General features: G+C 46.0%; 1 protein-coding gene across 1 annotated transcript in view; it reads left to right on the plus strand.

Annotated features, from left to right (window-relative positions):
• Nucleotides 1-13,877, plus strand: part of frmpd3 (FERM and PDZ domain containing 3) — a 35,798-nt gene extending 21,921 nt beyond the window's left edge. The window contains exons 8-12 of the mRNA XM_014213170.3: nucleotides 476-565; nucleotides 894-1,073; nucleotides 5,421-5,556; nucleotides 6,387-7,355; nucleotides 8,495-13,877. Coding sequence (XP_014068645.2) covers nucleotides 476-565; nucleotides 894-1,073; nucleotides 5,421-5,556; nucleotides 6,387-7,355; nucleotides 8,495-11,364 — 4,245 coding nt within the window. The 3' untranslated portion in view covers nucleotides 11,365-13,877. The remainder of the gene's footprint in view (nucleotides 1-475; nucleotides 566-893; nucleotides 1,074-5,420; nucleotides 5,557-6,386; nucleotides 7,356-8,494) is intronic.
• The last annotated feature ends 596 nt before the right edge of the window (nucleotides 13,878-14,473 follow it).

Raw genomic sequence — 14,473 nt, forward strand, 5'->3', positions numbered from 1 at the left:
TGACTACATGGAACTCTATTCCACATCAAGTAACTGACGCAAGAAGTAAAATTAGATTTTTTTAAAAAAGATAAAAAAACACCTTATGGAAGAGCGGGGACTGTGAAGCAACACAAACATTGGCACAGACACATGCATACACACAAACACACACATGATAACATATGCACTATACATACACATGGATTTAGTACTGTAGATATGTGGTAGTGGTGGAGTAGGGGCCTGAGGGCACACAATGTGTTGTGAAATCTGTGAATGTATTGTACTGTTTTTAAAATTGTATAAACTGCCTTAAATTTGCTGGACCCCAGGAAGAGTGGTGGGGATCCATAATAAAAACAAATACAAATACAACAACGTTTTTAATTTCACCTGTGATGTTAGTGCAGATCAAGGAGATGAGACGAGTAGAGGAAGCCACTAGAGACTGTTGAGACTGGGCCCTTGAGTGTTGTGTTGTGTCTACTGACAGGTCCCTCCTCTCCAGGGAAAGCTGCAGTACATGCGTGTGCTCAACGATCTTCCGCCCTTTGGAGGCTTGCTGTTCCACACCGTCGGACTAGTAATGGCAACATTCTCTTATAAACATGCCCATATCGTATTCCCACATTATATGAGTCCCACACTGAATTTCTCTTATGTCAAGATACAGCTCATGTTTATGTTTTCCTGTAGCCTTGTAGCATCCCAGGCCAGACATCCAAACTGATATAACAAGTATAGTCAACTCCAAACTGAATCTACATACATGTGTATATATATACTACAGTACATATAATTTTGAAGAATGCATGTTTCTGAGTTAAGTTCTATGCTGTTGTTCCATGAATTCAGAGCTCTCTCTGTGTTGATAGAATGTTTGATTGATTGATTGACTAATTGATCCACAGGATGAGAAGCAGTCGGCCACTACACTGCTGGTGGGTCCGCGGCACGGCATCAGTCATGTGATCGACCTCAAAAACAACCTGACCACGGTTCTGACAGAGTTCAGTCGTGTTGCTAAGATACAGCTGCACAGGGAGAACCAGGGCGTTGCCCGTGTAGAGGTGGCCATACAGGAGGCCAAGGTATGTGACAGATTGAACACATGTACAACTATAGATTTAGAAAGACATTATGAAGCTCAGGGTGGAACTCATTGCACCATACTAGTAGGCCATGGTACCAAACATAGATTTTCGCTGCACAGAAGAATTCCTTTCAAATTCAATTAAATCAAACCTGTGAGATAAACCAAGTTGAAGTACCGGTATGGTCATTATATTAAATATACAGTAAAATGCTTTGTTGAAGCCTCCAAACTCATTTCCATCCCTGCTCCAACCTCTGTGTATGAAGATGTGTGTGTTTCGGAGGGGGTGAGATAAAGCCAATACATAGTGCATTTGGGAAGTATTCAGACCTCTTGACTTTTTCCACATTTTGTTACGTTACAGCCTTATTCTAAAATGGACTAAATTGTTTTTTCCCCCCCTCATCAATCTACACACAATACCCTATAATGACAAAGCAAAAACAGTTTTTTATCAATTTTAGCAAATTGCTACAAATAAAAAACCGGAAATATCACATTTACATAAGTATTCAGACACTTTACTCAGTACTAAAGCAGCTGCTGTCATCCCCCTCTTCAAAGGAGGTGACACTCTTGACCCTAATTGCTACAGACCTATATCCATCCTACCCTGCCTTTCTAAGGTCTTCGAAAGCCAAGTCAACAAACAGATTACCGACCATTTCGAATCCCACCGCACCCTCTCCGCTATGCAATCTGGTTTCAGAGCTGGTCATGGGTGCACCTCAGCCACGCTCAAGGTCCTAAACGACATCGTAACCGCCATCGATAAGAAACAATACTGTGCTGCCGTATTCATTGACCTGGCCAAAGCTTTTGACTCTGTTAATCACCACATCCTCATCGGCAGACTCAGTAGCCTTGGTTTCTCAAACGATTGCGTCGCCTGGTTCACCAACTACTTCTCTGACAGAGTTCAGTGTGTCAAATCGGAGGGCCTACTGTCTGGACCTCTGGCAGTCTCTATGGGGGTACCACAGGGTTCAATTCTTGGGCCAACTCTTTTCTCTGTATACATAAATGATGTCGCTCTTGCTGCTGGTGAATCTCTGATCCACCACTACGCAGACGACACCATTCTGTACACTTCTGGCCCTTCTTTGGACACTGTGTTAACAACCCTCCAGACGAGCTTCAATGCCATTCAACTCTCCTTCCGTGGTCTCCAACTGCTCCTAAACACAAGTAAAACTAAATGCATGCTCTTCAACCGATCGCTGCCTGCACCTGCCCGCCTGTCCAGCATCACTTCTCTGGACGGTTCTAACTTAGAATTTGTGGACAACTCCAAATACCTAGGTGTCTGGTTAGACTGTAAACTCTCCTTCCAGACTCACATCAATCATCTCCAATCCAAAGTGAAATCTCGAATTGGCTTCCTATTTCGCAACAAAGCATCCTTCACTCATGCTGCCAAACATACCCTCGTAAAACTGACCATCCTACCAATCCTCGACTTCGGCGATGTCATTTACAAAATAGCTTGCAATACCCTACTCAACAAGCTGGATGCAGTCTATCACAGTGCCATCCGTTTTGTCACCAAAGCCCCATATACTACCCACCACTGCGACCTGTACGCTCTCGTTGGCTGGCCTTCGCTTCATAATCGTCGCCAAACACATTGGCTCCAGGTCATCTACAAGACTCTGCTAGGTAAAGTCCCCCCTTATCTCCGCTCACTGGTCACCATAGCAGCACCCACCTGTAGCACGCGCTCCAGCAGGTATATCTCTCTGGTCACCCCTAAAGCCAACTCCTCCTTTGGTCGTCTCTCCTTCCAGTTCTCTGCTGCCAATGACTGGAACGAACTACAAAAATCTCTGAAACTGGAAACACTTATCTCCCTCACTAGCTTTAAGCTCCAGCTGTCAGAGCAGCTCACAGATCACTGCACCTGTACATAGCCCATCTATAATTTAGCCCAAACTACTACCTCTTCCCCTACTGTATTTATTTATTTTATTAATTTTGCTCCTTTGCACCATATTATTTATATTTTATCTTTGAACTTTCTTCAAACTACAAATCTACCATTCCAGTGTTTTTCTTGCTATACTTTATTTACTTTGCCACCATGGCATTTTTTTGCCTTTACCTCCCTTATCTCACATCATTTGCTCACATTGTATATAGTCTTATTTATTTTTTTCTTCTACTGCATCATTGATTGTATGTTGTTTTACTCCATGTGTAACTCTGTGTTTTTGTATGTTGTCGAACTGCTTTGCTTTATCTTGGCCAGGTCGCAATTGTAAATGAGAACTTGTTCTCAACTTGCCTACCTGGTTAAATAAAGGTGAAATAAATAAAATAAATAAAAAACTTTGTTGATGCACCTTTTGCAGCGATTACAGCCTTGAGTCTTCTTGGGTATGACGCTACAAGCTTGGCACACCTGTATTTGGGGAGTTTCTCCCATTCTTCTCTGCAGATCCTCTCAAGCTCTGTCAGATTAGATGGGGAGCGTCGCTGCACAGCTATTTTCAGATCTCTCCAGAGATGTTTGATCAGGTTCAAGTCCAGGCTCTGGCTGGGCCACTCAAGGACATTCAGAGACTTGTGTCGTGGAAATTCAGTACTGAAAGAGATTATTTGAAGAAATGACAATTATCTTTATTTAATATCAATTAATTATTGCAATAATGAGGCTGGTCGACCCTCCCACCCTTGAGTGTTGGACCGAGTACCCTAACCTTTACACAAATGCAGAGTCCTATATATAGCTGACACTAACAATGCTCAGTCATGGTTGGTTCAACCCCCCTCATGCAGACCAAGGAGCATCATAAGCCACTCTGGGTTCATCCTGTTGTTATCTGCACGTGGGTTGTTGTCTTAACCCCTTCTGGTTTAGTTTCCCAGATGCAAGGATGATTTTGAGCAATGAGGAATTGTTCTAAACTCCTCCTGGCTATCTCTATCTCGGTTACACCCAACACATCTTGTCTACGTAATGCAGTCGTTAACTAATTTGTCAGCTCAAGTCATCTCTGGTGACCATACGTCCAAATTAGCTGCAGGGAACTAGAGTGGAGCCCATGAAAACACAGAATTAAACAAAACAGAAATATCCTATTTGTTAACTATTATTGCTAACTATTAATATCAAGCAAACCAGGTAAATATGTCATTTTTCTATCACAGCCACTCCTGCGTTGTCTTGGCTGTGTGCTCAGGGTCATTGACCTGTTGGAAGGTGAACCTTCGCCCAAGTCTGAAATCCTGAGCCCTCTGGAGCAGGTTTTCATCAAGGATCTCTCTGTACTTTGCTCTGTTCATCTTTTCCTCGATCCTGACTAGTCTCCTAATTCCTGCCACTGAAACACATCTGCACAGCATCATGCTGCCACCACCCTGCTTCACCATAGGGATGTTGCCAGGTTTCCTCCAGATGAGACGCTTGGCATTCAGACCAACGAGTTCAATCTTGGTTTCATCAGACCAGAGAATCTTGTTTCTCATGTTTTGAGAGTCCGTTAAGGGCCTTTTGGTGAACTCCAAGTGGGCTGTCATGTCTGGCCACTCTACCATAAAGGCCTGATTGGTGGAGTGCTGCAGAGATGGTTGTCCTTCTGGAAGGTTCTCCCATCTCCACAGAGGAACTCTGGAGCTCTGTCAGAGTGACCATCGGGTTCTTGATCACCGCGCTGACCAAGCCCCTTCTCCCCTGATTGCTCAGTTTGGCCATGTGGCCAGCTCTAGGAAGAGTCTTGGTGGTTCTAAACTTCTTCCATTTAAGAATGATGGAGGCCACTGTGTTCTTGGGGACCTTCAATGCTGCAGAAATGTTTGGTACCCTTCCCCAGGTCTGTGCCCCGACACAATCCTGTCTCGAAGCTCTAGGGACAGTTCCTTCGACCTCATGGCATGGTTTTTGCTCTGACATGCACTGTCAAATGTGGGACCGTATGTCCAATCAATTGAATTTACCACAGGTGGAATCAAATCAAGTTGTAGAAACATCTCAAGGATGATAAATGGAAACAGGATGCACCTGAGCTCATTGTTGAGTCTCATAGCAAAGGGTCTGAATACTTGTGTAAATAAGATATTTCTGTTTATATTTTTTATACATTTTCAACAATTTCTAAAAACCTGTTTTCACTTTATGTGGTATTGTGTGTAGGTTGATGAGGAATTAAAATAATGTAATAATTTTTAGAATAAGGCTGTAGCATAACAAAATATGGAAAAAGTCAAGGGGGTCTGAATACTTTCCTAATGCACTGTACATCATTGGATAAAGCAGAAGACACATTTCCGTTGGGCCTTGTGTACAATTGGACAATAAAGGAATCTACATCTAAATCTTAATTATCCACTCTGCTCCCTGCAGCCTCTGGTCCTGTTGATGGAGTGGCCTGATGCCAGTAACTTCGCCTGTCTCATCTCCGGCTACTACAAGCTGTTTGTGGATCCCAAACGAACCATCTACTACCGGACACCTGGTCAGTCTTATATGATCAAGGCAGGTATGTTAGTAGTCACCTCCTTGATTTATACTGCTAGTTAGGACTTGCAATGAAACTATATATTTACAATATCTGTTGATGTTTAAGAAATGGATCTGTAAGTCTAGTGTTTCGGGAGGTTGTTATAGAGATTCCATTATTATTAGCTTTAGATAAAACTGAAAATGTTTTTCATTTACGGTTAAAATCCTTTCCATACTCTTTGCTTTGGCTACATTTTCTATCAATAAAACTCAACATCCAAACTCAGTATCCAAACTCAGTATCCAAAGCCACGTTAACTGAATATCAGTTTCAATCTCAAGGATTCCATTTACAGGTTTTAGTGTGTGTCTGCAAGTATGAGGCATTGCATGTAAACCATTATACTGCAACCAACTCTACTCAATCCAACTGAACTGAGACCTGCTTCTCCATAATGAATATGTGCATCTGGACCTAAACCATATCAACAGCTACCAATCACCTCTGCTGTCGCTCCTCCCATCTCCATCCTGAGATCTCATCTTCATCGGACTATTCTCTCCCTTTTCCTTGCGTAGGGTAACATTTTGTGGTTTTACCTTGCTTTTTTTCTGTGAAATATACATGTAATATTCAAACATGCACAGCTCTGTTTCCATCTGCTGTGCTGGTGTGCCTGCATGAGAGGAAGGCCGCTACGTCCCATAACATCCCACCAGACTTACCTCCAACTCCAGTATCCAGCATCTATCACTGAAAAAAATCCACCAGCCTTCGCCTCTATTTTCCCATAAGGACCCACTCCATCCTCCCATGCGTTTCCTCACCTCTCAGCCTCTCAACTGCTCTGAAAATTCTGTCCGCAGATTACAGAGGTTCCCACCACGCCCACCCGCGCTCCGGCACCACAGTGGCGTCCAGTGGGGACCGACGAGGGGACGAGAGGGAAAGACCCCATACGAGGGACCCAGGGTCCCAGTCTCAGAAGACAGCTGCCGCCCCACTGCACGCAGAGTCCCAACACCTGGGTCTATGCCACATCCATCTCCGGGAGCAACAACAGCTGCAGGAGCTCCAAATGCAGGCAGAACCCGAGCTCGACGTCAACGAGAACTTAATTTCCCAAGAGGCACCAGGGCGGCCCCGTACCAAGTCTGACCCGACGCTGCAGAAAACAGAGACGATCGCCGGGAGGCCAGAAAGCCCCGTCCAGGAGAGCTCAGTGACCTTCAGGAGCAGAGCCCAAACCATGGGGCAGTCCCAGCGAACTACACGGTTCTTCTGTGACTCCTGCAAGGCCAGGTTAAGGGCAGAGGGAGTGGCTGTGGCTGTGGCCTTGAACGGTGGACACAGCGGCGCCTCGTCAAAGCACTGCTCCAGCGCCTGTGCCTCCCGCGATGGAGGTGCAGTAGACCTGATGGCCCTGCCTCCCCCGGGGAATGAAGAGGAGGAGGAAGAAGAGGTGGAGGACGTAGGAAGAAAGCTGCAGCTGCCCCATCCGGCCATTGCTGCTCCTCCACCTGGGTTCAGGGACAACAGCTCGGATGAAGATGAGGCCAAGAGAGGAAAGAATTCTCGACCCAACCCCGTCACCCGTCCAAGCCCTGCAACTGGGGCTGCAGTCAGCAAGAGCTCTGCCAAGGCTTCTTCCAAGGAAGTGGTACCAGCTCCAGAGGATGTCCCAGTGACGTTGATAGACAACGTGGCCACCAGGACAGTACGGGACCATGCCCAGGAGCTGGATGATGCTCTGGTGTCCACTCTGCAGGCCCTGGAGGCCCTAGCTGCATCAGAGGACTTCCCCCATCACCCCCAACAGCCAGCTCAGACCACAGGTCAACATGCCGTTTCATGCTATATGGACTTCTTCTCATATAGAGAGTCTAATCTAACCACCAAGGGCTCCTTTCAGTGCTAATGGTTCATTTTAGGGCACAGTGACTACTAAGTCGCACTTTGAAATATTTTTATACACTGAGTGTACAAAACAGTAGTATTGAGTTGCACCCTCTTTTGCCCTCTACAGTTCATCAGGGCATGGAAGTGTTGAAAGCTTTCCCTTAGGGATGCTGGCCCATGTTGACTCCAATGCTTCCCACAGTTGTACACACTGGAAACTGTTGAGCGTGAAAAACCCTGAAGCATTGCAGTTCTTGACACACTCAAACCAGTGCGCCTGGCACCTACTACTATACCCCGTTCTGAGGCACTTAAATATTTTGTCTTGCCCATTCACCCTCTGAATGACACACATACAATGATTAAAGTGGATTGAACAAGTGACTTCAATAAGGGATCATATCTGTCACCTGGTCAGTCTGTCATAGAAAGAGCAGGTGTTCCTAATGTTTTGTACACTTCCGTGTAGATGAAGGGGAGGAGACAGGTTAAAGAATTATTTTTAAGCCTTGAGACATGGATTGTGTATGTGTGTCATTCAGAGGGTGAATGGGCACGACAAAAGATTTAAGTGCCTTAGAACGGGGTATAATAGTAGGTGCCAGGCGCACTGGTTTGAGTGTGTCAAGAACTGCAATGCTTCATGGTTTTTCATGCTCAACAGTTTCCCGTGTGTACAACTGTGGGAAGCATTGGAGTCAACATGGGCCACTATCCCTGTGGAACACTTTAGACATCTTGTGAGTTCATGCCCTGATGAATTAGGGCTGGCTTGACAGCACACTGCTTGACACTGAACATAGTCTCTTGTGTTGTATCTTTTGATAGCGAGAGAAAAACAAGAGTTTACTCAGTATTGATTAAAATTCAGTTTGATGCAAAACAAGGTTTTGCTCAGAGACGGTTAGCAGAGCTTTAAAAGAAACATCAAGAGATTTTTACAAGTGTAAGTACTTAGAAACAGTGTATTTGATGTGCCATCTTTCAGAAATCAATGACTGTTTTCCATCTGTCTGTGATATTGTCTGACGTCCGTGTGACCCTTATAGTGTCTTGTGTTTCTTTCTTTCCATAGGGTTGATTGTGTTGGCGGCCATTACGCCTGAGTCATCGCTAGACTCAGGGCACGAGACCAACTCCTCTGAGCTGACAGACGTCTCAGAGATGGTGTCGGCCATGAAGCAGCACCAGAACCAGGCCTACCTGCTGGCCCACCATATCAACAAGGAGCGTATCTTCAGTCGCAGAGACTTCCCCTTGGCCATACCAGGCTGCACCACCCAGACTATTGGAGGCGGTGCGTTCTCCATGGGTCAGATCCGCGGCGGCTTCCCCTCGAAACCAGCTATCCTCAGTAAGACTGTTCCCCTAAAGCTTAGCCCTGGTCAGGAGACTGCCAGTCCAGCTCTCAGCACAGTGGAGCAGAGGAGTGACGTTACCCAAGACCCAACGCAGAGTGAGCCGAGTGAAGGCAAGAAGGCAAAACCAGAGCCCACCAAAGCGTGCACCCCAGACCGCCCTGCGAAGTCACCTGAGGAGCTGAAAGTCTCCGATCCAGGGCAGGCACCTAAGGTCGGCAAGGATCAAAGGTCGCCCGGTACTGCTGTGGGCAAACTAAGCCCGAATTTCTCTGCGGGGGTCAAGGGGAAGAAGTCTGAGCAGCTGAGCCCGGACACTACCAACAAAGCCTTACCCATTCTCTTGCCTGTGGACAGAACTGCCTCCGCCAAGGTTTGCCCCACAAACATGTGCCAAGATGCCGAGACTGCCTCTAGCAAGACCATCAAGCCTTCAAGCTCTAAAGACCTCTTTCCAATTGATGACCTGTTCTGCACGTGCCCAGTTAGAGAACCCGGGCCACAGCTAAGACTGAAGGATCCACATACCCAGAAGGTGGTGGTGTTCCACTCCTCTTCCCCTACAGATGATGAGCGTCTTTGTGCCAAAGGCCTCCAACTGGCCAGCAGCAAAGAGAGCGCAGCGAGAGCAGCAGGAGGAGCAGGAGCAGACCCCGTCTTGGCCAAGACAAGACCCCAAGTTCCAACCAAGTACTCCCAGTCCCCACACATTCCTGTGAAAGCTGAGAGGAAGGAAGCAGCAGAGGCCAAGGCAGAGAGGTCTCAGGGTAAAGCTCAAGCTGAGCCACATAAATGCCCCCCGAAGACATTACCTCTCCTGGGAGACCCCACACACCCTACCTGCTCTGTGGACAAGGTCTCCACTCTCCCATCTGCCGACAGCAAGTACCAGGGTGGCGGTAAAGGGAAGGCCCAGCGTAGCGCTCCCTTCCTAAGTATCAAGAACCTTCTGTCGGCCACGTTCCCAGCTCGGATTCGGCGGGAGACTGATGAGCGCCGAGCCCAGCTCCAGAAGGTCCGGCAGTACGAGTTAGAGTTTCTGGAAGAACTTCTGAAGCCCAAGTCGTCTGGGGGCGAGTACCTACCCCAGGGATCCTCGCCAGTCCCCTCATGCACCCCATGTGCTTGCCAGCTCCTTACAAGTCCTGTGCTAAAAGCCCCTGGAATCTCCAGAGAACAACGCCGCAGCTGCGACTGCAAGAGGATGTGCAGAGGCATCCGGCTGCCTGATACGCCGGTCGGCTCAACTGCAGAGACACAGCAGCATAGAGGTAGAGAGAGACCCCGCTCCAAGAGCCCTCCAGCGACCTCCAAAACCCCTCACCTCCAGGGAGGTCAGAGGAGACCTGAGACCTTAGAGATCAAGACCACCCGAATCCGCTCGACCAGTCTGGAGTCACGGGAACCAAGGGGGGAGCAGGCTTCCTGCTTGCCCACCTGCACGTCTCGCACACCAGACTGCATGGGCGCCCCGCAGTACAAGAAGCTCCAGAGGCGGTATAGCATCGGAGAGGTGGACAACGCTGAAGGCACCCAGCTGTACACCGAGGTCAAACCCAAAGCCAAGAACCTGGAGAAGGAGATGGAGCGAGTGAGGGCCGCAGGGCTGAGGCTTCCAACAACCGTGGAGCCCGTTCACAATCAAACTCAAACTCACACGACTGCTGCAGAGGCAAAGGGGAAGAAAGGAGTGTTCTTCATCCAGGGAGAAGAGCTGCTGAGGGAGAGCAGAGAGGGGGCGCCGACGGAGATGCTGCTGGGGCTGCCTAGCGAGGACAGTGACGACAAGGAGAAGTGCTGCTCCTTCTGTTTCTGCTACAGGAAGTGTGAGGCGGCAGATGAGAGCAGCGAGAAAGAAGAGCTCTCCTACTCCACCACCCTCCAGGTCCTGCCCGGGATGCAACTGGGCTCTCAGACCTTGCCCATTGTCAGCAAAACGCTCCAGGTTCTCCATGCTGAGGGCTGCAGCGGGGAGGAGGAGGAGGAAGTAGAGGAAGAAGAAGAAGAGGAGCCGCAGACACAGGAGATCGACCTCCGGGCCTGTGGGACTCTGGAGGGGAGCCTGGCGAGGGTCGAATCCCTGCAAGGGAAGACGTTCAGCCTGCCGGACGGTTTTCTCAATGCTCAGCTGGATGCTAATGAGCTGCTAGCAATCCTGCGACAGTGCGCTAACATTCCCCAGGTGGATAACGAATCACGCCTACAGCCGTCCCGGATCGCCGAGTACAAGCAGGAGCTGGCAGTGCGCTTCAAGGAGTTCAGGGCGGCGTGCAGGCGGGTGGCGAGCGTCGAGAAGAGCCCCACTCGCATGCTGAGCGTTGTTACGGCCAGCTTCCTGGTCCTCTGCGAACTGACTCAGACATTCATCAAGCTGGTTAGAGGGGTGCGTTCAGAGGCCCAAAGGCTGCAGCTGCTGCGGAAGGTTGAAGAGGTTGCTATCAATTACACTTTGCTGTTGCGTGCAGCCGAGGAGGCGATGGGCCACTCCAGTAGTCTGCCTAACAAGAGTGTGAGTCCCCAAGTTACTACAATCACCACTAACATGGGCTCCCTCTCTCGCCCAATCAAAACCCTGCCTACCCAGTAGAGACAAAGAAGGGGTAAGTTAGTAAATAATCATATATGACAGTTGGGAGTGTGGGTGGCTGAGTCCACACTCTTAATGCCCAGTAGTTATTTATTGTTTACAGGACATGCAATGATCCATCCTCAGCAAAAACCGCAATGCAACTGCTCCATTATGCGTTTACAGGGGCTGTGGCAGTTGCAGCCTAGAGTGGCCCTGTGGTGTTCTAGCATAAGAGACAGACGCCTGGGCACCGCTATACAAAAGGTGCAAGGACCTACACCTCTGAAATGCTGGGTGAAAACAGGGCTAACCACTCCTCCATGCCAACTCTCACATTACAGAGGTCCTTCTCATTCTTTTCTATGTATATTTGAGTTGTATCTTTTTAGCAAAGTATACCATTTTGTGGAGAATAAAAATAATGAAAATAATATATAAAATGATATTGAGTATAACAAATATAAAGAGTAATACATCTACAATAAATCTAAAGACATTTTAATGTGCTCTGGGCAAAAATACCGCAGAGAAAACGTCAAAGTAGCGAATTCTGTGAATTAGGTAGTCCAAAGCCTGGGTTAGTAGTTGACGTGTTTGTTTGTTACATTTTCTAACTGTTGTGACACAATAAGTTCTGTTGGTCATCCGGACAATGCCATGACCTGCACCTCAACAATATCACATTCACAATGTTGGAAATTGTACCTCCTGTAAGATTGGAAAATCCACACATTTGAATTGGGTTGATATAAAACAGACATGGGGCCCAATTACTCACCGGTAGAATAAAACCACAGGTATGTAACACCTAGTGTGAGCAGATATAACAGAAACGCTAACTCACTAGTGGCTAACCAATCAGCTGGGTAGGATCAATGTTCTTCATGAAGGAAATGAAGGCAGCCCCACTCTGCAGTATTTAGTGTAGTCAACCTCACATTGCTGTCTTGGTTAGAGACACACACACAGTACTCACACACGACAATCACAATCCACACTAAACCGGCACATCAACACTTGTAAATGAGAGATCTACTTTAGCAAGCTTAGCCTTCGACTTTTGCACAACCTTCAGCATTTGCTCCCGCTCACACATGCTCTAAGTTCATGTTTTGTTTACATTCAGTCAACTGAACACTGCTCTAGAAAACAAACTCCTCATACACCTTCCATTTTATAAACTATTTCATCTTACAAAAGATTCAAGTTGCTATATTCTTCTCTACAATTATTTTACAGGATTCTGTGTCACAAACAATTCAATGGGGTTATACTTTTTGCTCTCTATATGTGCTGTTATCCCTTGTGCAATACAGGAGATATATATAAATCACTAACACACAAAGTAGTTTTCTATGTATTTTAATAAAACTGACACCTGTGTTTTCTGTCTGAAAACGTCTTTCTGTCTCATCCTGTTGTCAAACCACAGAGATCGAAGCAGCCTACAGCTAACCTCAACAGAAACTATTCAGACTCTGTCCATAACTGTTATACTCTGACAGGATACTATTCATACCAGGCCACGTGAATTCTTTCACTGCACTACTGTCTTGCATGTTTCCCCAATTCTACCTTTGTTCTTGGAGTTACAAGAAGCAGAAACGGTCAAGTTACAAGTGGTGTTGGCAGGTACAGTGTTACTACTAGTTTTATGAAGTGAGAAAGAAAGAATATACACCCACAAAAATATGAGGAGGCTACTTATGCCAATAATGTTTTGCAATGGAAATTCTTTATGCGGAGTTGTGTTATTCTACACTCAAGATGTAAATATTGTAAAACAGTTGGAATATTTGTGAACCTGGAAAACACTTTTAAATTACTAACTGACGTGTGAAGATTGGTTCCGAATTCTTCACCGTTTTGTAAAAAAAGACAAAACATGTCTGTACCGTATCATTTATAGTAGTTATGTTCCATAGAAAACTAATAGCGAAAACGTATATTTTAAGAGTATATAATGAGTATAAAGCATGGGACATGTTTATTTTTATAAAAACAAAATATTTACTGTATCAAGCAACATTCTCTCACCAAGACCACCTGGAAATGTTTTCAAACATTTCGTTTTTGACGTAATGATAATATACAAATATATTGTGTGGTTGTCATTGTTGAGTTGCGTTGTTGCCATATTCGTGAATGTGTCTCTATGTTCCATAACGTAATGGACCTATGTTCCATAACGTAATGGACCTTTGTTCCATAACGTAATGGACCTTTGTTCCATAACGTAATGGACCTATGTTCCATAACGTAATGGACCTTTGTTCCATAACGTAATGGACCTATGTTCCATAACGTAATGGACCTATGTTCCATAACGTAATGGACCTTTGTTCCATAACGTAATGGACCTATGTTCCATAACATAATGAACCTATGTTTCATGGCCTATTCCACTGTGTTTGTTTGCACTTATTTATTTACTTAGTATTTATTTGTCAATAATCTTGTCTTCACTGTGTTCTTCTGTCTGTATAACCTGTCTCATGTTTAAAGAGCAATAAAGTGTTTTGAAGTTATAATCTTCAGTTTGGAAACGTCACATTTACATTAGGTGTAGATTGAAATGTGTGTTTGATACATTCAAGTTATTTGGGCCTCATCTGACATTCACTTCCAAATTAATATGAAATAGATTTACTTGAGATTTCCTTTTCCTTACCGAGCATTGGGCAGAAGTAGCCACGTAGCTACGAATCCATGTTGTCCTTCTCGAAAATTCTGGCCTAGATTACTGTGGCCTCTATTGTCGGGCTACATTCAGAGAACATGTTGCTCAGTCACTAAGCATATCACTCCAAAAGCTTGAAGGCTATTTTATGTCAACCCAAACTTCACTCGTTGCCAACACATTACTGCAGAGAACATGGCATAATATTAGCAATGTAGACATAACCTCCGCAGCAGAGCTAAACCTCTGCAGCAGAGCTAAACCTCTTCATAGGCTGCTCTTTAGCCCTACTCAGGATATTTTCCACTAACCTTTACTTGGCCATACTTTCTTCATTCTTGTCATTAAACATTTGTGTGCAATTGCAGGCAGTACTCCAAAACACCTGAGAATATTCAGAAAATATGAAATCCTCCGTTCCAGCCATTATTATGAGCCGTCCTCCCC

This window comes from Salmo salar, chromosome 09 (genome assembly GCF_965601325.2).
Source record: "Salmo salar chromosome 09, fSalSal1, whole genome shotgun sequence".
Taxonomy (NCBI): domain Eukaryota; kingdom Metazoa; phylum Chordata; class Actinopteri; order Salmoniformes; family Salmonidae; genus Salmo; species Salmo salar.